The sequence below is a fragment of the Chiloscyllium plagiosum genome, chromosome 14 (genome assembly GCF_004010195.1).
Source record: "Chiloscyllium plagiosum isolate BGI_BamShark_2017 chromosome 14, ASM401019v2, whole genome shotgun sequence".
NCBI lineage: Eukaryota > Metazoa > Chordata > Chondrichthyes > Orectolobiformes > Hemiscylliidae > Chiloscyllium > Chiloscyllium plagiosum.
The window spans coordinates 26,970,238-26,995,856 of NC_057723.1; the positions used below are offsets into that span (position 1 = coordinate 26,970,238).

The following is a 25,619-nucleotide window of genomic DNA, read 5'->3' on the forward strand; positions in this document are numbered from 1 at the left end:
CTTAGTATTCCATATGCTTGACTGCCAAAAATATTGACTTGTTTTGGGAGGAAGGGCTAGATTTTTTTTAAACAATGTGTGAGTCAACAAATTGCCAGCATGTGATATTTCAGTGATATTTAGAGCATATTGCACACTGATGTTTTATGACTCACTGGGGTACTGCACTGGAAATAAAGGCCTGCTATTCCTGAAGTTGTCACGAAAATTAAAGACTTTTAAAAAGTGTGCAAAATTTTCGAGTTTACTTGATTTTCAGACAGGTTGATTTGAAAGCATGGACTAGGTTCTTGCACTTAATATGAATTACTGTTTATTACAAATAATTAGACTGGAAAGACAGTTCGGCGGTCCTTGTTCCTGGGTACTGACATTGAGATGATCCTCATGACTCTTCTAAAGCCTTGTACTGGCCAATTATCTTTTTCTGGTTGCTAAGAAACGCAACATGGCTGGATCTCTAATTTTAAAAACATTCTCTGACTTATTATTTTTAAGATGTCCCAACTTGTAACTGTTGCAGGAGGAATAAACTGGTTCTCTTCAGGTTTACAGTGACTCTTGACTGCAAAATACAAAGACTGAGCATGGGAAGGGCTGAACACCTCTGTCTGTGTCATTCTCTTGCTCTCTCGCTCACTGTCTTTTCCTCCTGTCTCGATGTCTGTCCATGACTTGCACACACATACCCATGCCTGATAACAGTCCACAATTATAATACAACAGTGCAGTACTTATCACGTTCAGGTGTGATATATTAATGGTTGAATTGTTTTTACTGTGTCCTGTGATGTGTTTTTCACAGATTTTTAAAGATAGAAATGGTCAAAATGTTACTTGTAAATTAAGTAATTCCCTTAAAATATATTTTTCTGTTTCCTAGAATAAGATTTATAAAATTGCACATTATTTTTATTTACATGATACTTTTATATGACCTCATCATTTAGCCCTAAAATATTAACTCACCAGTAGTCTCTGTTTTTAAGGCATCTTCAAATCGATAACAAGGTATTCATTTTTGTTAACTTTCCTTTCCAGAATTCTCGGCCATCCTCTGATGCTAACATGCTTGGTGAAATGATGTTTGGGTCTGTGGCAATGAGCTACAAAGGTTCCACCTTAAAAATCCACCAGATACGGTTAGAAGACTTTGCATTCTAGCAAGTTGCAAATCTTTTGTTATTTAACTAATTTGTATTATCAGCTTCTAAAGATTTTTTTATGTTCAAAGAGGAAAGTTAAATTTTAGCTGGTTTACCAGGTTTAAAAAAAAGTGGCTCAGTCAAAGTTTACACAGCTGAGTCAATTTTATAACAACAGGATTATTTAGTTGGCTTTATAAAGGAAATAGATGTACTTCGTTTTGCCACATAATTCATACTGTTGAAGATATGTACATTCCAGCCAGTGTTTCTCAGTTAATTTTTGTTACAATGTTTCAGATTTGTAGATTGGAGATCACTAGTTATACATATTCTATGCACACAGGGTCTCCTGTGGTGAAGTGGTAGTGACTCTACCTTTGGGTCAGAAGGCCTAAATTCACATACCATCTGCTCCAGTTGTGTGTCGTGATGTGTCTAGCATGTTGATTTAAAATATCTACATTGTGCTGTTGAACTTTCTTTAACCTCCACCGGTCCCTGTAGCACACCTTTCGTGTGACACCAACATAAACTGGTCTGCAGCATCACCTATCACTTCACATATCCCCATTTAGGGTTAAGGCTCCAGACAATATCGTGCCCTGGAATTCTGTATGCCACTTAATTATCAGAAGTAGAATAAAACCTCTGTCTGTCCATGTGCCAACCCAAACCCGTTCCAGATTGCAAGGGCAGTGTTGATGTTGAGCTGAGCTGGGCACGTTGCACCAAGTATGTTTGAAAGGGGCTTTCGTCAGAAGATCTGTTGGTGTATTGGAGTGATGCCATTCACTCTGGCAGTGAGGGGCAACCCTGTTAAGGCCCAAAAAGAATTTTTTTCCTTCGGTCATATTCTCGATTGAACAAAGTGGTGGCTTTAGGAAAATAATTGATAGTCTTTTGGGATGGGTCTGCTTTACCCTACTAAAAGCTTGCAAACTCTTGATGGTTTTCAACTGGCAAGGATGGGATGTATGAATGGAATTTCCTACATTTGCCTGTGAGCTCACCCAAACTTGACTACTGCTCTTGACACAGCATGGATTTAAAGTCTATCCCTGGAATTTAGAGGGAACTGTAAATTGAACAGAAACTCAGCAGGTTGAATTTGGAATGTCTGATTCTTTTTCCCCCCCCTCCCCTTTTCCCCTTGGTTGAGGAGGGAGGGTTGGGGAAGTTCGCTCTGCTTTCCTGCAACTTTCCAGAAATTTTGATTCCATTTTTGTCTTCCTCTCCGCCCATCAGAGTTAGGAATTGAGGCAGTACCTTTCTTACAAATACTTAACTGTTCTTAAAATTGTACACATCCTTGCATACCAGAATTTTCAGAGTAATTCACACTGCCTTTTAGTTCTTCAACTTTAATAGATTTTCATTTTGCAATTAAGTGTTTCATGTATTCAGGTGTCTCTATCAAATTCAGTGATCCAAATGAATAAACAGTTGATGTATTCAGGAGCGTTCATTGAGACTGCAATTTGTATACGTGGTTTTAAAAAAAAAATGGTTACCATTTCTACAGTTCAAGGAAATTTTCATCTATGTTTAGTTAAAAGTTATCTTTGATTTCTGAGTTATTTTCTAAATAATCTTGCTCAATTTTCTCTTCAGGTCTCCACCTCAACTAATGCTTAGCAAGGTTTTCACAGCTCGTACCGGAGGTAGTGTCACTGGAAGTCTCAATACGTGGGTACCATTTCTGTTGGATAAACGAGTTTTTCAGTAACTTTTATGCATTCAAATGACACGATGTTTTGTGAATGGACTTCTGTTTTTTTTCTAATAAAAGCCATCCAAAAAATGGGGCAAAGAAAAAAAAATCACTGTTTAAAATTTGAACAGGTAGTTGGGGGGAAATAATTGCTGTGAATCTTTCATACCTGAATCTAAAGCAGGTGAGCATTTTGAATGAGTATTGATGCAAGATTCACTTGCAACTTTAAGCAGTCTTATTTCATGGACACTGGAAGTCACATCTTTGTCCAAAGAAGACCTTCACTTCCAAGCAAAACAAAAATTGCCATTTGCACAGACACTTCCATATTACGACTCAATGGAAGACAAAGACGCATCGTAGATGTTACTGTCCAGCATTTTTGCTCTTACACTTTTCAGCAGGAGTTAATACTTTTGCTTTCTAACTCCTAACAATGACAGACAAAGAAACCAGGTATCTCGTAATGAAAAATTGAACCTGTACCCTCTTGTTTATTGTAGAGTTTTGCTCTTATGATCACCATCACAAGAAAATTATTTAATTGTTGATGCTTAAATACTTTGAAATATTTAACTATTTTACTTTGAACATAAGAAAAATGCTATTGGTATCCTCTGCATCCTGTCATCACACCACTTGATGGAAATTCTGGGAAAGGAGATGATTTTAATTTAAGTAGCTAATGCTTAAATTAACTTTGAAATGTAGTAGCTAGAATAAAAAAAATCCAGTTATTACCTTAAGTTAGAAACAGTTGCACCATTGCAAAGTATTTCAAGCGTTCCTTAAACTTTAGCAGAAGACTGGGGACTGCCTTTCAATTTTTGGATGCTGACTAAGCTATAATTATTTTTCTCATTACTTTTGCTACTCTGCGTTTTTTCATATTATGCTACTGTGCAGCTCAGTACGTTACTGTTTTCAAGTAAATCCTTATAAGTTATGTTGAAGTTTTGGCTTGGTTTCTCTATATTTTGCAGTGCCGATATGGTGTTGGTAATATTAAAACATTCTCCATTTCCTGACATTTATTTTTCTCTTTTACTGGAGAAATGGTGACCAGAATCTTCTCGACAGAATTTTTGATAATTTCCAGATCTTGAGCTCACTCTATCAGGCGGCTTACCTTTTGTTCTAATATTCCCAGAGGTGGCTAATTCAGAAGGTGGTCATTAGGCGCATCGTGACTGCACAAGCTCTTCAATACAGCAACATTATACACGCACATTTTTTTCCCCCCTACTACTGAGCACTATTTTAATCCATATGATCATCCAGTGCCCTCTTGAATATCTCAATTGAATGCCATGCAGCCTCCACATTTTCAGGCAATGTATTCCACATCCCAACTCCTGTGTAAAAATTTTTTTTTTGAAAACATTTTAGATTTATGCCCCCTTGCTTTTGTTCCTTTATAATGAATGGGGCCAGCTTCCCTATCTACTCAACCCAAACTGCTCAGGATTTTGGAAATCTCTATCAAATCTCCTCTCGTGACTTCTTTCCAGTCCGTGAAAGAACCTCTGGGAGTGCAATTCGAGATGGCAGGTGGGCACACCAGTCAGAGTTGCCTAAGAATAGTGAGTGTTGCTCAGGGATGGTGTCTCAAGATGGAGAAACAATATAAATGCTGGAACCACCAGGCAAATCACAGCACCCAGAAATATCAGGTGGATCGGTCTGCAGGGAGGCACCTTTCACGGTAATAGATGTGGTGAAGAACATCTCTTTTGTGCTCCTTTTAAGATCAAGCTGCTTGATCACAGTCATTCTGATATGCTGCAGTGTTGTTAATTCCTGTGAGGAGATGAGCTGTAGACCATTCTCTTCTTTAAAAAAAAAAAGGCAGAGCCTTGGTGGGAAAATGCTGGTTAATCTGTAATGCCATGGTTGTAATTAGCTTCCTGCCACTGCTGGGCTGGGTGTCAACTGGACATGCAGCTTGCCCCTTGACAAAGAAGCTAGAGACAGAAAGTCATCAGGGTGCTAACCCAACACATTCTTCTCCAAGAGTCTTCTGCCTTCAAAAATGGTCATGATGTGGGGGCGCCGGTGTTGGACTGGTGTGGGCAAAATTGGAAGCCAGACAACACCAGGTTATAGTCCAACAAGTTCATTTGAAATCACAAGCTTTCAGAGCACTGCTACCTCATCAGGTAAAGTCACTCCACCTGACGAAGGAGCAGCGCTCGGAAAGCTTGTGGTTTCAATAAACCTGTTGGACTATAACATGGTATTGTGTGACTTTCGACTTCAAAAATGGTGAAGGAGATAATGATGCAGAGGCCTGATTAATAACTTGCAAAGATGCTTGTTAATAATCTCAGTTTGAGCAGTTTTGAAGTGCAAGTGTGTCAAAACCTTTAATTTCATATGTTGCATGGTACATAGCACTGTATGATGTTAGAACAGGGAGAGTTACACCCTGACTGCTTCCTCCATTGAAGCATAAATGGAGAAAAATAGGAGCAATACAGAGCCATTTAAGTTTCTTGGTTTTTCCCTTAATAGTCATTTTAGGTGAAGAAATGAAACAGTAGAATGAGCAACTTTACCAACTCTGCTTATTTTGTGCTTTATCTTGTGACTGTTGATGAGATATATCTTGATTTTGAAGATTTATGTGTGCATTTTTAATTGTACTTTAAGGTTACAAGACAGTCTCGAATGTATTAATCAGGACACTAATACGTCAAAACCTTACCCAGATCAAAATATTCTGATGAACAGCCTTATAGGTAAGTTCCATTATGACTTAGTTTTGAGATACTTAAATTCTGACTCCTTAGAATGACTCACTCTCCAAGGAGTCAGACAAATAATCTGCCTTATTTGAGGATTTAAACTAGGCAGTTAGCAGCCAGTAAGACTGTACAACACTGGACTTAATATCTGATGCTGTAGATTGTTTGACACATTGGATTTACACAGGCCAACACAGTGTCTTGACATAGGTCACAAATCTGAGAAAATTCTGAAGCTGACTAAGACTGCTATTGGATGCTGCCTTTACTTTGGTATAATTGCAAGGGCTCCCATCATCATTTTCAGATTAATTGTCAGCTGTTGCCAAAGTTCTGCCCTTACATCTGATGGAACGACTATTTAGTGGGTTATCTGTGATGCGCTTTAAGATTCTGTTCACTAATCTGCTCTCGCAAGTGCCTAATAATTGTCGTCTGCCTTTATAAATGATGAATCCTGAAATTTTTCTGTTGTTATATTGCTGGTAATTATTACAGTTTCCTTTTATAGTGTAGGAGTTTTGGGGTAATTTGGTCTAAAATGACCCTCCTCGTAATGGTAGTTTAGCCAGATACCTGAACCAGGCACATCAGGTCCTTATTGTTCCAATGGGAGTGATGATTGGCTGGTCAGTCTGACTTGTTGATAGGATTTTATGAAGTCAGCCTGTCACTGATGGTTGCAGATAAACAGAGAGGCCAGTGTCCTATTGGTAGGGATCTTGCTACTTCTCTTGTAAAGTAATCCTAGCTGATCTGTGCTTTATTCTGACAAACTTCACAGTTTTAACTGGTTAAATGTTAAAGTACCTTAATCTTGTCTGGTTAAATCACAACAAACAAGATGAATTGAATGGCATATCTGTGTGCTGGAAATTTTAGTGATTCTGTATACAATATCTGGTCATCTAAATTTTATCCTTCAAATTTAAAAGGGCTAATTCTTTTCTGTCAGTGTAGTGGTTAGTATGGTGGATACGTTACTTTCTGCAGTTGTTTGTGTGTCAATCTGAGCCTAGCCTTGGTGCTTGAATGTCAACAGCCTAAGGATGAATGTCTCTTTAATCTTTCATTCCATGTTAAAATAGCAGCAGTGACTCCAAAAAAAGTAGGAAAGTAAGTTGTCAAGATGGGGTAGAGTGTGTGCAGAGGGATGTAGAAAGCTTAAGTAAGTGGTTGAAAAGTTAACAGGTTGAGTATAATGTGGGAAAATGTGAACTTGTCCACTTTTGACAGGAAGAACATGAAAACAGTGCTCTATTTAAATAGTGAACCATTGTAGAACACTGGCACAAAGGAACCTGGTGTCCTGGTATGTGAATCACATATCAGAGGGTGCAGCAAGTGATTAAGGTGGCAAATCGAATGTTAGCACAAACAGAATGGAATATACATGTCGGGAAGTTCTAATGCAGCTGTGCGGGACCCTGGTGAGATCATGCCCCTGTACTGTGTGTGGTTTTAGTCTCCTTGTTTGAAAGTGGCAAACAATTATGTTGTAAGCAGTTCAGAGAAAATTCTCTCAATCCATCCCAGGTTGAACTAATTATTTTCTGAATATAGATCGAATAGATTGTGACTATACCCATTGAAATTTAGAAGAAGTAAAGATAATCTTAATAGAAAATACAAGATCCTGAGAGGGCTTAATAGCATGGATCCTAGAAAGATGGTTCCTTTTGTGGGGAGACTGGATATAGAATAAGAGGTCTCCCTTTTTAAGATCAAATTATCTTTCAGAGGGTCATTCGTCTGTACAGTTCTCTTCCCCTGAAAGGACTGGAGACTAGGTCATTGCATTTATTCAAGACCGGCTTAAATATATGTTTGCGAGATCAGGGAACTGAAAGTTATTGGGCTGGCAGACAGAAAAGGAGGGCTGAGACTACAATCAGTTTCGCCATGATCTTTCTGAATCTTGGATGGCCTGCCTAGCTTCTCTGTCTTATGTTGCCATGGTTACAGTTAAGAATCAGTTTTACATGTAAGATTGCAGACATGAACACATCAGTGATAGTTTGCAATAATGTGCATTGCTTCTGTAAGGTTTTATGACACAACTCCTAAATGCAAAATGAAGTGACAATTAGTGCTATTTTAATCAAACATTAAAAGAAGCAGACAGACATGAATTGATAAATATGGTCAGTAGTGCACTTTCTCATCTTGACTATAGTGGTAGCAGAAGGAGGAGAAAGTAAAAGTACAGTATCCACATACAATTATGCACGTAACTGTAACTAAAATATTGCTTTTGCCTGTTGTCCTGTTTCTATCTTTTCCTTCCACATTTTGTTACAGTTTATTTGCTGGTAGAGTGTAAATAATGTTAGGAGATTGAACATTTTAATTAGTGAATAATGCAGAACTTTGGGAGAAACAACTTCGGTTTCATGCACAACATTTAATTAACTGCATTGATTTCTAGTTTAATCCACCTGATCATTTGTGGTTGTGTTTTATCCCCAAGCAGATGGGGAGTAGGAAGGAGAATGTAGTTTCAGTTAAACATGACAACTTAAATTGAAACCACGAGGGCAGAGATGCAGGAGGGTTTTTTTTTAAACTTTGATGAATACAATCCTCAAAATTCACAAACTTACCTTTAATTCTTTGCTTCAGTTTTCATCATGAAATACTTGTTTTTTTTTGTCATTATTTGCTTTTAATCAGTGTATTTAAAGAGCCTTCACAAGGTATATTTGTTTTTATTTGAACTGTAAGTTTATTTCTTTTTTCTTTGTCACAAATGCCCTATTTAGATGTAAAAGTAATTTCATTTGTGTTAGCCTTTGTTTTGTCTCCAAACCAGGACTTGGAAGGGCAAGGGAGGGGGAAGAGTGTGTATAAAAGTCAACTTTGACTGAGAAATGATTCTATTCTGGTGTATTTTTAACTGTGTTTTTGTTTTTAGTTTGAAATGGCAGTCCATGTGGTGTTCTAACTTTTTTGCTTTGATGGCTTTACTAATCCCATTCTTCTGTTTTGTTTTCTATTTTTGTTACAATTTTGATCCGTAGGTTTTTCGCAGCTTTGCAGCCCTAGGCGGGCACCAGGTGTTTCTGAGCCAGCACCGCTCCGTCTAATCCGGAGCGCTTCTTTCTTTGCAGGTTTGCATAGTGCCTGTGGGTTCTGGACTGTGTGTTGGTCTGCATTAGCCGGGCATGTGCTCTATTTACAGCTGTGGAAATGAGATTCTTACTTTCTGTAAATTGACCAATCTAAAAATAAAAAAAAATGCACTTGATTCATTGTTCCTAAAAGTAGATGTTAGTAAATCATATGTTAATCATTTATTAGATACCATGGTGCTACATTCATTACTCACAAGAAAAGTAGTTTAGTTTGTGTGTGTGTCTGTGTGTGTGTGTGTCTCACTCCCTCCTTTTACATCTCTGAGCCTCCTCTGTCTCCCCTTCTCACTTTGTATTGGATTCCCTTCATATACAAACAGGAGGCCACTCTGCCCTTCATGCCAGCTCCTCCACTCAATAAGATCATGGCTGATTCAAATTTAATCTCAGCTCTACATTCCTGCATTTTTTCTGATCAATCTTTTATCCCTTTGGTAGTCAAGATTCTACGTACCTCTGCCTTATAAGTATTCATAAGTCCTGCTTCTACCACTTTGTGAGGAAGAGTGTTCCATAGACTTCTGACCTCCCTCTGACAGAAGAATTTCCTCATCTCTGTCATAAATGGGTGACCCATTATTTGTAACCAGTGTTCCCCGTTCCAGATTCTTTCACAAGAGGAAAGTACTTTTCTACATCTGCTCTGTCAATACTCATCAGGAATTTCATGTTTAAATCAAGTTTTCTTTTATCCTTCTAAACACCAGTCCTTTCCTCGTAAGTCAACCTGCCCAATCTATATGTATTGATCAAGTAAACATTCTCTGAACTGCTTTCAATGCATTTATGTCCTACTCTAAACAATGAGACCAATACTGTACATGCTATTTGATATATGGTCTCACCAATGCTGTTTATAGCTGAAATATAATCTCCCGACATTTCCCTTGCAATAGAAGATAACATCGTATTAGCTTTCCTATTTTTTTTTTGTTGCATATACATACTGACATTTTGTGTTGCATGCAGCAGGCCACGAGCTCTGCAAACTCTCACTATTTAAATATACTTCTTAGTCTTCATGCCTAAATGGCAATTTCACATTTCCCACATTATACTCCATTTGTCACATCTTTGCTCACTCACTTAACCTATCTATTTTTTTTGAAGCCTGTTTATGTCCTCTCCACCACTTACTTTCCTACCTATCCGTGTCTCATCAGCACAGAGTAAAGAAATGTTGCTTTTCTTTCCCTGTTGGATTCATTAATAACTATTTTATGGTCCTTCGGAGAATCAGAACCTTTTCTTCACATCTCTCTATCTAACCTGTCTGTAATTCTAAAAACCTCTTTCAGATCTCCTCAAAGTATTTTCTTTTTACAGCAAAATCTCTCCAAAATATTCAATCTATCCCAATAGCTCTAAATCTCTTCTGGCACTAATCTTTATTTGGATACTAGAACTATGGCTGGCCAGTTCCTGTGTTATTTTGATATATCTTCACTGCTTTTAAATTTCATATTCATAAAGTTAAATCCCAGCTCTTTTATTTTAATTTTGTTAACCTGTCATGCTGCTTTTAATGATTTGATGGCCTATATTCCTGATTCTTTTCGTCCATTCAATTTCTAATTTTTGAAGATATTAATAATATTTCTACTTTTTAAAAAATAATATGACCTCTCATTTATCTATGTTAAGCTTTATTTGCCACTAAACTCTCCCAGTCTGCAAGTTTTCCAACATCCTGTTGTATCATACTGCATTCTTCTTCAATGTTGTTATGTATGCAGTTGATGTCACTGAATTGTATATCCTGAAATGTCGTATGGTGGTGGGAGGCCTCATACTTTTGCTCCTTATTTTTCCTTTCAATGCAATTATATAGAATTCTGAAATCCAATTTAACAAGAATTGGAAGACCAAATACAAAATCTCTGGGTATGAGTGTGTTTAGATGAGATTCATGAACGTGTTAGGTTAACAGCAGAAGTGACACTGAACAAAACAGCAGTCTCGGCTGATTCGATGAAATACCAATCCTTGGTTGTTGAGGTGCTGACCCTTTCAGAATTCTTCTCCCTCATTTCTGCTTTCTGCACTACCACTGAGTGGTAGCCCTATTAATCCTTTTCAAATCGCAACCACAGCCTACCACCAGGATCCCTAAACTCTGGTCTGGGCAGTGTGCGATGAGATTCGGATTGGCTAGGTGAGGAACAGACAGTGCATGGTCACCTCTTGACATCTGTTGTTTCAGGGTGGGAAGCATGGTTAACTCAAGGTTTTACTTGTTAGTGTGAATTCCTAATAAAATCAGACACATCTTACTGCATCTTAAAGTGCTGCTGGGTACAACAGTTACTTTTAAATGTGGTTTTTGGAGGTCTTTTTCTGATATGTCTGACTGTGGCTGCTGTATTTGGCATGGCCATTTCAGTCTAAAAACGGATTTTAGTAAATTATTTATAATTTTAAACAAAGCAATATCAAAATACTGGAAAATTTACACTGAGAAATTGTCAAACAATCTATACAAAATAATTGGAAGATAAAATGAGCTTGCATGTGTTGTGGTACAGTCACAAGTGATGTGTGGAAACGAATTGTATAGAGTCTCAACATAGAAACCAGGTTTCTGAAACTAATCCAGTCCCGTTTGCCTGTATTTGGCCGTGTTTCAAAGCTCATGCCCACCAACAGAAGTTAACCAGAATACAAAAGTACATTTCAATGTTTTGATTCTGCATGATAACTAAACACCATTCCTAACTCCTACAGTTGCTCACTAAGTACTCACTGTTGTATAAAGCAGCTGAGAACTGGTTACTTATTAACATGAGACTGAGATTTCAGGTTTGTGATGTTCTGGTGTTTGGAAGTCTAATGTGGCACCATCAGAGACTGCAGAAACCCTCCTCGATTAGTTTTGTGATTTGGTGGGCTTCATGTAAGCCTCATTTCCACAGACCTGGAATAGGTTATATAAATAATTTTAAGATACCAACAGAAAATCATGCATGTATTGGCTTTATTCTTGTTAAAATTCAAGTGTTTCGAAAATGATATAGACTTCAATGTAAATACTATTTAAAAATTAAACTATTTTAATAATCTTCCATTTACTCCATCTCAAGTTTCAAATCACTTACAAGATATCTTCAAGTCGACTGGTGTAATTTTTGGAATATTGCATTGTTTGCTAGAACCCAAGTTCAATGAGTTTTGTTCTTGAGGTTGGTCTTCCTCTTGAGAAATTTTAAAGAATGGGCAGAGAAAATGACCTGGGGGTTGCAGTGGGAGAGGGACTCCCTGAGATTCTTGAAGAGAGAGGAGGAAAACTTCTTCAAGGCAGGTATTCTTGCAAGATGCTTTGCAGTAGGGTTAAAATCAACTAGGTAAAAACAATGACTGCAAATGCTGGAAACTAGATTCTGGATTAGAGTAGTGCTGGAAAAGCACAGCAGTTCAGGTAGCAACCTGATGAAGGGCTTTTGCCCGAAACGTCGATTTCCCTGCTCCTCGGATGCTGCCTGAACTGCTGTGCTTTTCCAGCACCACTCTAATCCAGAATCTGGTTTCCAGCATCTGCAGTCATTGTTTTTACCTAGTAAATTTTAAAGAATGGCAGACTGACAAGTGGCATCCTGAAAACTAAGCCTCATCCCAAAGCATTTTGACTTGGACCTTTTTCAGATTAAGGTATCCAGGGAAGTGGCAGAAGTTGTAATTTATTGATCAGTTCCAGCCATCTGTTGGGAGCAGGATTCTAGTCTGTTGTAATAGAAAAGAACATAAGGAGACACCATAGTGAGTGGGATTGTGGAATTTTTCTGGTTTAAAAACATACTATGAAGATGAAGTATGTGCTAACAACACAAAAACTGAAGTTTATATCAAAAAAAAGCTCAGTGCTATGTTCTATCTATCCAATATGGAAGTATTTACTTCCATAGATCTTCAGAGGGCTTTGCAATGTGAGTGCTAAGATGTATGCTAAAAATCCTTCTACAGTCTGTAAGACAAATGAAGAGGTGCTTGAAATTCTAAGAGCAAAAAGAATATATTAAAACTTATGATTTGGAGATGCCGGTGTTGGACTGGGGTCTATAAAATTAAGAATCACATAACACGGGTTATTGTCCAACAGGTTTAATTGGAAGCACTAGCTTTTGAACCACTGCTCCTTCATCAGGTGGTTGTGGAATACTCCACAACCACCTGATGAATGAGCAGCGCTCCAAAAACCAGTGCTTCCAATTAAACCTGATGGACTATCGCCTGGTGTTATGTGATTTTTAACATGGATCCATAAATGAAAATGTTAGTATTTAGGACCCATTGGTCAAAGTTGATGTATCACAGAGATCTCCTCTCAAAGGCAACAGAAAGAAGGGTTGGCCTAGGCATAGTCAAATGATAGATATTGTAGATGAGCTATAGAGGATCTGAGGATTGTACAAAACTGACGAGTGTGCATGCCATGATAGCAGCCTCCTGATAGGAGTCACTGTGAACAGCAGTAGAAAATAATTGAGTTTTTGTTCTTTATGATGGAACAATCCTGTCCTTTGAAGAAGGAAGAAGCTTCCCATGGAATCATACACTATTAGGAATGCAAGAGAAGAAAGTAGGGCAAAAAAATAACAGTAATAGAAAAGATACTGGGCAGAAGATTTTGCACTTATGTATAGCTGCCTCCTTTTTCCAAGCTCAAGTGCATCATTCTCTACAGCTGCTAGAAAAAGAGAGCACCTACTTCACGAACAGGGCGCTTCAGTTGCTGCTTATTGAGTGTTTCTGTTAAAACTTGCAGCTCTATTTTTAATGCCAAAGAATTTTCTACTTCATTACCATGGATGTTAGTACTGGAGTGCACAGTGTTGTCTCCAGCGAGAGAACAACTTTGATGTCCAGAATAATAAGTTGTGCTATTTAGTATGGAATTTTCAGGATAATTAGCAAGTATTAAGGATACCCGTTCTGTGGCTGGTTTCAAGCAGTATAGTAAGAAATCTTGGACACTTTATTCTGTTGGAATAATGAAAGGCAAATAAAAGAAAGAATTGCTTTCGACACAAGATTTTGTAACCGGAATAACCAGAGTTCAACTTCAAATTGATATACAATCTAAATATTTCTAAAGTTTAACTTTTTCCTTTGGATGACATACTTTGAACCGTTGTTGATGTCATACAAGCAGTGTGTTCACGTGATTTACTCACGCCTTTTGGAATTCCCTTAAGGATATTCAGGGAACTCATTCTTGGGAGTTGCAGTCATTCCCCAGTCCCATTGGCAAATATTTCATTTCCAGTCAACACCTTCCTTTGGTGACATGTCCCAAAGTTTGATGTAAATTATGTTTCAATCTACACTCGAAGCAAATGTACCTGAAGTCACAAAGAAAATTCTTGGGTTTTTTTGATGCTCGCATGAACACAATTTGGATGCTAAAAGCAGATTTGAAGGATTCACCATCTCTTAGTGTATCCGGTGGCTTTTTCAAACATAAACTTAACTTGTCAGATGTATGTATGTACATCACAGTGTGCTGAAAATATTTCCTAAGAGCTTCCCACCAGTAGCTGTTCAGTATGTTGTGTCAGTGACATTTTTCCATTTGCACTAGATGATGGATTTGATGCAATTCAATTTGTTTGGAGATGGGGATAGCTTTGTACCACATTCTTTTGCTGGTGGTGAAAGTGGCCAGTGTATGCGAGGTAGATTATTCAAGTGCTGTATGTGAAATGATCGTCATATCTGTTTCTGTGATGGCATCTCCATGTCTGAGGCACGCATTAGTTTGCCTATAGTGGAAGGACAGCAAAGAGTTTATTGGCTTCAAAAAATAAACAGAAAATGCAAGTTAGTTGTTTTTGGCAATTATTTGTCAGGAGACTAATCATTCAGAACTGGGAGACTTCATTTCCTAATTAAAGTAGGGAATCCAGCTGAGGAGAAGGCTTGGAGTTAACACAATGTCATTACTGAATTATCTTTTATAATATGACTTTATAAAATGCTTGTAATCTAAAGCAAAATTAGTGTCTTAATTTGCCAAATCTCATTGGAGTCCAGTTGAAATCATGAACTCTGTCATCTCAAATCAACAATGTAATTGATCTTGATTTAGTTCATTATTGTGATTGTGGTGGTGTTTAGTAAAATTGGAAATTTGTTTCGTTTTGGCTGATTAAATTGCATGCTTTCACACGTGATCCTCCATAGTGATTCTTGCATGTATGCTGCCCTGCACGTTGTGATATTGTTAATCACTTGTCCTTTTATAAAAAATGTTAAACACATCATGATATTAAAATGTTAAAGAAGTAAATCCTCTCTCTCTCTCTCACTCTCACTCTCTCTCTCACTCTCACTCTCTCTCTCACTCTCTCACTCTCGCGCTCACTCTCTCTCACTCTCTCACTCTCTCACTCACTCTCTCACTCTCTCTCTCACTCACTCTCTCACTCTCTCACTCTCTCACTCTCTCACTCTTCACAGTTCACAGCACTCCAATGGACATGCCCAGTAGAGGGATCAATGAAGACAGAGACAGTGGAATAACACGATCTGGTGAGAATTGAAAGTGTTACTACCTACTGCAATCACATTTGGTGTTGAGTCCTTATGGTTGTCACTTACATGATTTTAACTTAAATATTCCTTAAATGTTTTCCATAATTGCATTTGTAGCACTCCTTATTGCACTGTAATATCCTAAAACACTTGGAACAATTGAGTTTCACAATTGATATATTGGAAAAATAAAATTCCAATAAATATTCTTTTGAACAACATGATGTTGATTTTGGAAACTTACCGCGCATAAATTCAGGTTGTTGAGCATGCTTACAGACCTACAATCTTTGACACGGGAAAGCTGTGCACCCGATTTAGCCAAAAGCCTTTAGCTCTAATGAATTTAAATGGCTTTTTTTATAAATATCAGAAAGCTGAGAGTTCCGAAGTATTAGACTCGAATGTTACCATTAATTGCTTTTCTAAAAACAAATCCTTGCCCACTTTTTAAATTGCTTTGGATGGTGTCCATTATACAACTATATTCTCATTACATTATAGATTTTTTGTGTAGTTTAATATTTCAAAATAGTTCCTTTCATTTCCTGGGGCATAACCATCTTCAACAAGGTAAAGTAAGTTGATGTCACAATGGCCTGGCTATCTGAGGACAAATGCCACATGCCATTCAGTAACTGTTCAGAAAATCCTCATTTCAGGCCAAACTTCAATGTGACCATCGTAAAACTGTGACTTTTTTCAAACAAAATACTAATTACTGAATAATTTGACAAAGGTATACTTTCTCTTATTTTGAAACAAGCTTTGGTTACCTTGAATTTTAAGTTGGTAATAGAAAACTCTTTTTGGATTAACTGTGAAAGTCAACAATGACATTTGCATCAAAAACAAAGTGCTGCAGAAACTCAGGTCTGGCAGCATTTATGGAGAGAGAGAGAGAGAAACTGGGTTAACTGTGCAAGTCTAGTGACCCTTCATCTGAGTTTCTGACCCTGCTGTGTGTCTTGAGCGTTGTCTGTTTTTAAGATTTCCAGCCTCTGCAGCTCTTTGTTTTATTTTAATGATATTTGCATGATGTATAAGAATTTACTGGAAAACAAACCCAAAGTTGTCTGTTTAATTAAGTGAGGTAAGCTATTCTCAGCCAAGTCAAAAATCTGTTTCTAATCACATTTGACAGCTTCCTTAAGCAGCCTGCTTATCACTCCGTTCCCTTCACCAAGCTCCTCACTTCCGAATAGTTGTGCGAGCAGCTACCATCGCCGCTGGCGCCGTAGTCAGAATACTAGTCTTGAAAATGGAGTTTTCCCCAGATGGTAAGTCTAAAATTAATCAGAAAAGGGGTAGTTGGAGCAAATATTGCATTCCAGCATGTGTGCAAGTATTGAGTGACATTTCACAAAATTGTACATCTTTACCACTCTGCCACCCAACACATGAACTCAAAACCTCCCACCATGCCACACAGGTTTATCATCTCCAGTTAATCAGTAATTCTTCACCCTATGCTACATCAGATATTCTCTGAAGCGTTTCTGTTGTTGCCCTCCTGATGAGCTCTTATTTTGCCTTTAGTTCTTTTTGGGAGGACATGTGGGGAAAAGTTGGGAAGTATAACTGACACGTGATTCAGCCATTTTGAATCCTTTACAGGCTTAGAGATTGTAAAATGGCTACTAATGAGTCTTGTGATATCCTGACATGCAAAGAATCCCTGTTCTTGCAATTGTCAGAGGAACAATAGTGATGTTACTGCAAAGTAACCTAAATTTTTGCCCCTCTGTCATAGATTTTGTACACCACTCTTATCAATCCTGGCCTTGAAACATACTGAAAGACTGAGCCGTCATAGCCCTCTATGGTAAAGAACTCCAAAGATTCGCAACCATCTGAGTAAACAGTTTCTCTTCATCTTGGTGCTAAATGGCATCCTTCTTTAAACTGTGCCCCTAGTTGTAATTATGTTGAGGTTCTGGGTGTTGGACTGGGGTGGACAAAGTTTAAAAAGACTTAACAGCAATCTAAGTTTGTTTAATACATTGCATCAGTTACATGATCTTTTTACTATAAATTCTGTGTTCTACGATCCTGCCTTACTAGCTACCTGACAAAGGAGCAGCACTCCGAAAGCTTGTACTTTTTCAAATAAACCTGTTGGCATATAATCTGGTGATGAGTGATTTTTAACTTTCCCCTCCCCCCAGTGGTAGATACCCCAACCAGGCCATACACCTTACCTGGATATGTTGGTTTTAATACCTGGATTGTATTGTGGACAGGTACAGTATGTCCCCAGAAGCTTACTTTGCTGTTTGTGGGGAGCAGGAGTTATTTCAAGTAAATCTCCCTTTTTCAATTTTTTTTTACACTTTCCCCACCCACTCCCTTTTGTTGTGAGCCACATTTTATACACTGTCCCTGACTAAGGCATTTGACCACCTATACAGCTGCTGCCTTGCTGTTTTGAAGCCAGCTGTTAAGAGCTCTGCTCAGGCATCATTTGCATTTTCTTTTGCCATCCTGCAAACCAGCTAAAGGAAGATCTCCTCTTGTGATTTCCCCATGACTGAAAAGCTAAAACTTTAACTTGAATAGCACTACTGATTTAAGGCAGTACTGGCTGCTGTCTCAAAGCACTTTCACTGCCTACTTGCTGCTAGAGATTTCACTCAATTCTTCTGTGTGACCATGCCTTCAGTTGTTATTATTCATAGAACTTTTTTGTATAGAATATTTGACATGCATCTATTTGCTGTTGTGTTGACAGTTTTTCTGGTCTTTCAGGTCAGTAGAAGAGAGCTTTAACATGTCCGATGAAAGCTGTAGTTCCAATCCCTCCATTGTTCGAAAAAAGAAGATTGCTATTGGGGTTATATTTTCACTGTCACAAGATGAGGAAGAAAATAACAAGTTTCACGAGTTCTTCTTTGCTCATTTTCCTCTCTTTGAGAGTCATGTGAACAGACTGAAGTTTGCTATTGAGCAGGTACTCACACGTCCTCCTTCTGGTAATTGGGAAGTGATGCCATATGGTTTTGTCTGAGTCATTTACTGACAAAGTGCCACTTGATAGATATGTTTGCATCATTGCTAATGTGTACAGATTATTTTTTCAGCATGTACAACTGTGACCAGGAAAGCAACTGAATGTTATTATTAGAAAATATTTCCAGTTTAAGATGTATGTAGTATTTGAAGTTTGTTGTAGTCTTGGAGTCTCAGATGTATAGTATGGAAACAGATCTTTCAGTCCAACTCATTCATGCTGACCAGATATTCTAAATTACTCTAGTCCCATTTGGCAGCGGTTGGCCAATATCGCTCTAAACCCTTCCCATTCGCATACCCATCTAGATGCCTTTTAAATGTTGTAATTGCACTAGCTTCTGCCACTTCCTCTGGCAGTTCATTCCATACACACACCACCCTCTGCGTGAAAAAGCTGCCCCTTCGATCCCGTTGAAATCTTTCCCCTCTCAGCTTAAATCTATGCCCTCTAGTTTTGAACTTCCCTACCCTGGGGAAAGAGCTTGTCTGTTCACCCTATCCATGCCCCTAATAGTTTTATAAACCTTTTATAAGGTCACCCCTCAGCCTCCAAAGCTTCACGGAAAATAATCCCAGCCTATTCAGCCCCTCCCAATACCTCAAACCCTTCAGCTCTGGCAACATCCTTGTAAAGCTTTTCTGAACCCTTTCAAGTTTCACAACATTCTTCCGATAGGAAGGAGACCAGAACTGCACACAATATTTCAAAAGTGGCCTAACCAATGGCTTGTACAGCTCCAACATGACCTCTCAATTCCTGTGCTCAATACTCTAAGCAATAAAGGAAAGCATACCAAATGACGCCTTCACTATCCTGTCCACCTGCAACTTCGCCTTTAAGGAGCTATGAACATGCACTCCAAGGTCTCTTTGTTCAGCTACACTCTCCAGGACCTTAGCATTAAGTATATAAATCCTGCCCTAATTTGCCCTTGTGGAAGTAGTGAACCTTATAAGCTTCTATCAGGAATTTTTAAAAAACTGTTTAGTGAGATGAAGATGGTATGGGTGGAAAGGTGTAACTGTAAATCATAGTGTAATTAATTCTAATGCCTTACTCAGTTGTTCTGGAATTGCTGCTGACCAGTTCAGGTGAAATGAGAAGCGATTAAAATTGCTTAAAATAGTTGAATTCAACTCACTATATAATGAATCTCAGGCATGTGCTTGCCTATCTCAGTCCAAAATGAGCTTTGCTAATTTCATTATTTTCTCTTGCTTGGATTTAAATAAACTGTTTCCATGCATGTGGTTTATCACTATTGTCAGTTACAAATAAATCTGTAAAGAGCGTTTCCTTTGATCCCCATGTCAACAATTGTGTTCCGAGCTGGGATACTATTTATCCATCTCCAGGAAGCTTAGGTTTGTTTTGGCAGAGCTAAACATTGAAGACTCCCAAGAGTGTACATAATTGAGACAGGAATTGAACCAGTTTAAATTGTCCTTACTATTAGAACAGAACACTGAGAAGCTTCATGCCACTTGACAGGATTGTTCTACCAAATACAGAACTGACTTAAGGATTAACTGGGATGAATCTTTGTCCTAGATATTTTCTAATCAACGTGTACAGAAATGCTATTACACAGCTCTGGTGCAAGTAGGATTTGAACCCAAGCCTTCTGGTCCAGAGATAGGGGCACTACCACTGTTCCACAAGAGGGCTGTCCATGAACCCTAGTCAAATAAGAATGTCTCCTTGGGCTCACTAAATGAGTTGTTCTGTAGTAGCTTTCTGACTGCCATCAGTAGGGATGTCAATTCCCAAAAGACCCAAACTTTGTCACACTTTTCAGGATTAGTTACTCATTAGAAAACTCCCATGTGTGGGTTTGAACCTTTTCCAAGATAACAGTTGAAACTTTATTGCTGGAACAGCACAGCAGGTCAGGCAGCATCCAGGGAACAGGAGGCAGCATCCAGGGAACAGGAGATTCGACGTTTCGGGCACAGGCCCTTCTTCAGGAATGGCCTTCACGACCATTCTTACTGTGAAGATAACAGTAAGAATTCAAGACTGCTTGAGTGAGATTAGGAACAAATTAATTGACTCACTTGTAAGAATTAAATGCACTATACTTCTGTCTGTGGCTTCACTGTGGCTACATGTCATATCCTGTTGAATAAATGTGACACCATTTGGAGTTGTGAAGTCCTATTCCCTGAAATGATGCAGTCACTGTAGGTGCTGAGACTAGTGTTACCTCTTACATGCTTCCAGGTAACATTTTTTAGCAACCGTCCAGGTGCAAGTGCCTTGACTAAGATCTGCACCTGCCACGCTTTCCACATGGTTCTTGAACACTTGGTACAAATTTTTTTCTTCTCGGCTATTTCATTATCCTTTTGGCTGCAAAGTTATTTCACATCTTCATCTTGGACCTTTTGTATAAGCCAGAGGAACTTTTGCATTTCATATTTAACCGTTCTAAATGGTGGAATAGGACTATTGGATTTGTATACAATTCCATGATAACTTACAATGGAGAAAGATGAGCAAGACCAAAATATCCCTTTGAAATGGTCGTGAAGGACTCTCTTGAGGCTTAAATCGTGAACTTGATGCCTTGTTAATATTATATTTCGAATGGACTTGCCTCCAAAATTCATATCACATTTACTCCTAGAAATGGCTGGAACACATTTACAGATCATCCTTATTATACATTCCAGTTAATTGCTGGACATTTTGAACAAGGAATGCTGGGTGTGCCTCAGTTTAAAGTGGAATTCTATACAAGTGCTTTATTTGTCTCAAAGCATTCAACTATGCTTCAGCAATAATGAATGAAACATAGTCACTGTTGTTACATCATTCTTACTCTTTGAGATGTCATTTTGTTTAAAAGCCTTGTTTAAAAAGGGACTGTATTCCCTTGTCCTCTAGGCATCTTCAAGACTGCATGAAACACTTGTCTAAAAAAACTGATTAAAACCATCCACGAAGGCTTTTCTGGAACCTCTAAATGTTTTGCAATAGCTTATAATACCACAACTTATCTGCACGTTTTCAGCAGGGTTTAGCAGATATGGGCGCGCCTACCGACGATCATTTGTTTCCTTGTTCTTTTTAGGCTATGAAAATGCGAAATAGAATTTCTGAGGCAAACCAGCGTATTCTGGGTTACAGTAGGATTGTGGATGCTTTGAATGAATTCAGGTGAATATTTTGATGTTACATTTATATACTCTGGAAATATAGTTTATTTTAAACGTTACTTTATTTTTAAAACCTTTATAGGTTGTGAAGACCACCTAGTAACTGTTGGCTGCCTGGTTGTACTGAAAAAAATAATTTTGAATCTTGATTACCACTTCCTATCATAGTCATTTAAAAAAAAAATTGCCTTTACCTCAAGGAAATGTACTGGGGTGATACATCCTGGTTATTCAGTGATTTATTTTAGTATGTGACCAAAGCAATTGCAATGGCAATGAAATATCTCACTACAAGCATTCTTAAAAGTCTTTATTTAGTATCTTGTGTATCTAATCAAAAGTAATGAACCAAGCAAGTTGGCATACGGATAAGATCCAGATTGTAGATTGTGAAAGCCATAATGATGCATCCTGATGTTTGGCTCTCATGGATGTTGACAAACTGAATCAGATAACAATGTTGCTTTTCCCTTAAATATTTTTCTAAGCTATAAAGCAGCTCAGTTTTGTTTATTTTGAGTTAATGTTTCCTCTTAATGTTTATGTTCCCTGTCCCTTCTAACAATTCTCTGGGTTGCATGCAATTTGCCACCAAGCTGTTCAACAGGTGAGCTGTAACCAGGAATTTTTAAAACATGTTATTTACTATGTGACGATGCTGCTTCTTTACAAGGTTACGTTGTCCTTGTTTGTTTTTGAGAGGTTGTAAAAGACACAACTCTGAAAAGTCTAAGTTGAAGGGTTTTAGAGTCAATTTGATTATACTAACAGATACTGCCTCAGGCAAAAGGCTTTCAAGTTTAAAAAAAACACTTGTGCAATGAAAAGGGAGTAAAAGTGTTTTTTTAAAACACTACCAGCTCAGCTTTTCTCTGGGTTGATTTGATATTTACCAGTCTGGCTATTCACTGAAAGAAGTCAGGCAGTTATGAACCTGCTGAACCCAAAGAAGGAGATCCATATTGATCTCTCTCTGACATCTCTCCTCTAAGACCCTATGTTTGATGTTACTTTTGAGCCAAGGGGTGTTTATGAGGATTGTTGCAAGTATCTGAAACATCATTAAGGTGGGATGATGTGTTATGTTTTTGGATAGGTTAGGTTATTCAGTATTTTATTTTCTTTTGTTTGTGTTTCATTCGGTGAACTTGTAAATAAATTCTGTTTTGATTAAAACTATGTGGTGTGACCAACTGCATCCCTCCCGGAACACTGGTGTTACACCTGCTTAAAACAACAAGCAAAGTTTGGTTCTGGACTACTTTCTTGAAATGTTTTGAGGGTGTCTGGCCTGGTCCATAACAACCAGCTCTTATGTATGTTAGCATAATGTGGGAATGAAATGTGTCTTTTTGTACTAATTTATACAATAAATACATATATAATACTGTATATATTCTTATTCAATTGAGAACAGCTAATTTTATCATGCATTGTGATACTGTTACTGATGGATTCAATCATAGAGTAAATGCAATCATAAACAGCATGGTTTTGTTCAGAAGTTTTGCATAAAACCTAAATCAAATTTGATTAGTAGCCACAGATCAACAACGGGCATGGTTCTTCAGACCATAATTATCACTTGGAGCTGCTAAATTTTCTTTTTATCCCAAGAAAAGTGCGCATTCCATAATCAATAGTGGCTTCTGAATGATTCTTCAAAGGATCTGCCATGCACCTTCAAACAGTAGTGGATGGAATACTCTGATGTCTCCGTGTTAGCTCGGGACAAGAACTATGGCTGAGAGCTTGTTTCAGGGTTTTGTCCTTCAATCAGAGGTTACCTTACAACTGTCTCAAACTTCTGAGGTCCCACATGTCTGTTATTATCTTGTCCATAAATAGCATTGCCAGTAATGAATTATTGCAGTTCTTTACAACTGCCAGCAAGCTTTCGAACAAGGATTTCTGTGACTTCTCAATGAGCTGCACTAAAAGATTACTATCTGACTCTTAGTTCAGATACTGAGTTGTAGCATCTGGACACACTACTGCAGCAAAGACACTTAGTTAAGTGGAAGATCCTTTCACTTCCTGTAATGCTGTTATGTTATTATGTTTGTCAATGGGAAAACTTTATTACATGTTTTTCATTTTGAAACAGCTTAAGAGAATTGCAGCAGCTGTACTGTTTTTTTTCCACTGAGTTTCTTTTTGGATGAAAGACTTAAAATGTTTGAGATCCAGCTTTCCACTCTACCAGTCACATGTCTACTGGCCAACTGCCAGTGGAATTTGATAGCTGTCAGGGGAACATATATCAGTCATAGTTGATGCCAGGAACTGTTGAGAATAGCAGGTTGTATGTTGCTTGCTATGAAATATAATCGGTTTTCTAAAGACAACAAATAGTTCTAATACATTGTATACTTCAGTAATATTAGAAGGTATTGTGCAGGAACAGCTCATATCAAGTGACTCCTGGGTTCTGAAGAGGCACATTTTGATTTTTGTCTTTGTTTTCAGTTTCGTAGCTAATGTAAGGAATAATATGTATTGTTCCATTTACATAATTCACATTTAAGAAAAACTAATGTGTTCAGATCCAAAAATAACTTGATCGTTTTTCTTTCTCTGCCCACCTCCCCTTTTCAAAATTAGGACAGCGATATATAATCTTTATACAATGCCAAGGATTACAGACCCTGTATGGTTAACCATGATGTCTGGAACACCTGAAAAAAACCTGCTTTGCCAACAGTTTATGAAGGAGTTTGCTTTACTGATGGAACAAACATCAAAGAATCAGTTGAGTATTCAGAAGATTTTTCATACTTGGAATGAAGAAGGGCAGTTATGTGAAAGGTCATTGACCTAAAACATTAACTTTGGTACTTCCGGCACTAATGCTGGCTGACTTGCTGACTATTTCTAGTATTTTTATTTCAGTGATGTGTAGCGTCTGTAGGAAAAATACAAAGCACTTGATGGATTATTGATTCTAAATGCTACTTAAATACTCTTATGGTCAGATTCCCTCTGTCTCTTGGCATTTGTGGTCCTAACTTTCTTTAGGTTTTCTTGTGTGCCTACTGCTTTGATGATGAGCCACCAGTCTGGTGTTCCAAACCACTGCTGAAGAAGTAAAGCTGATTAAAGATGCTCAAGAGTGACTGTTTATTTTCTTGAAACAAAAACAGAAATTGCTGCAGTTTGCACATTTTCCCTGTGTCTGCGTGAATTTCCTCTGGGTGCTCTGGTTTCCTTCCATGGTCCAAATGATGTGCAGGTCGGTGAATTGGCCATGCTGAATTGCCCATAGTGTTCAGGGATGTGTAGGTTTGGTGAATTAGCCATGGGAAACACAGGATTACAGGGATAAGGTAGGTGGATGACTCGAGGTAGGATGCTGTTTGGAGAGTTGATGTAGACTTGCTGGGCCGATTGCCCTGTTTCCACACTAGGGATTCCATTCTAAATTCAGCATCTGTGCCTTGAAAACAGTTAACATTTCAGAGGGGGTCACTGGATTCGAAATGTTGACTCTGCTTTCTCTCTATAGATGTTGCTAGGCCTGCTGAGTTTCTCCAGCTATTCCTGTTTTTGTTTCAGATTTCCAGCATCTGCAGTATTTTATTTGATTTTCTTCCATAGAGTCATAGAGATGTACAGCATGGAAACAGACCCTTCAGTCCAACCCGTCCATGCCGACCAGATATCCCAACCCAATCTAGTTCTACCTGCCAGCAACCGGCCCAAATCCCTCCAACTCTTCCCATTCATATATCATCCAAATGCCTCTTAAATGTTGCAATTTTACCAGCCTCCACCACTTCCTCTGGCAGCTCATTCCATACACGTACCACCCTCTGCGTGAAAATGTTGCCCCGTAGGCCTCCTATATATCTTTCCCCTCTCACCCTAAACCTATGCTGTCTAGTTCTGGACTCCATGACCCCAAGGAAAATACTTTGCCTATTTACTCTGTCCGTGCCCCTCATAATTTTGTAAACCTCTATAAGGTCACCCTTCAGCTCTGACGCTTCAGGGAAAACAGCCCCAGCCTGTTCAGCCTCTCCCTATAGCTCAAATTCTCCACCCTCCTCCCTGACCTATCACCTTCACTCCTCCCCCACTCATCTATTGTACTCTATGCTAGTTTCTCCCCACTCCCACCCTCCTCTAGCTTATCTCTCCATGCTTCAGGCTCTCTGCCTTTATTCCTGATGAA

At 38.3% G+C, this 25,619-nt stretch overlaps 1 protein-coding gene across 4 annotated transcripts in view; it reads left to right on the top strand.

Moving 5' to 3' along the window:
* Positions 1-25,619, top strand: part of fnip1 (folliculin interacting protein 1) — a 110,693-nt gene that overhangs the window by 64,279 nt on the left and 20,795 nt on the right. For 3 of the 4 annotated variants that reach the window (XM_043703420.1, XM_043703422.1, XM_043703423.1), the window contains exons 4-12: positions 1,042-1,142; positions 2,760-2,834; positions 5,515-5,603; positions 8,630-8,719; positions 15,197-15,268; positions 16,416-16,551; positions 18,020-18,221; positions 21,361-21,446; positions 24,050-24,196. In XM_043703420.1, the coding sequence (XP_043559355.1) occupies positions 1,042-1,142; positions 2,760-2,834; positions 5,515-5,603; positions 8,630-8,719; positions 15,197-15,268; positions 16,416-16,551; positions 18,020-18,221; positions 21,361-21,446; positions 24,050-24,196 (998 nt within the window). The remainder of the gene's footprint in view (positions 1-1,041; positions 1,143-2,759; positions 2,835-5,514; positions 5,604-8,629; positions 8,720-15,196; positions 15,269-16,415; positions 16,552-18,019; positions 18,222-21,360; positions 21,447-24,049; positions 24,197-25,619) is intronic. The other variant, XM_043703421.1, reaches the window with a different exon arrangement.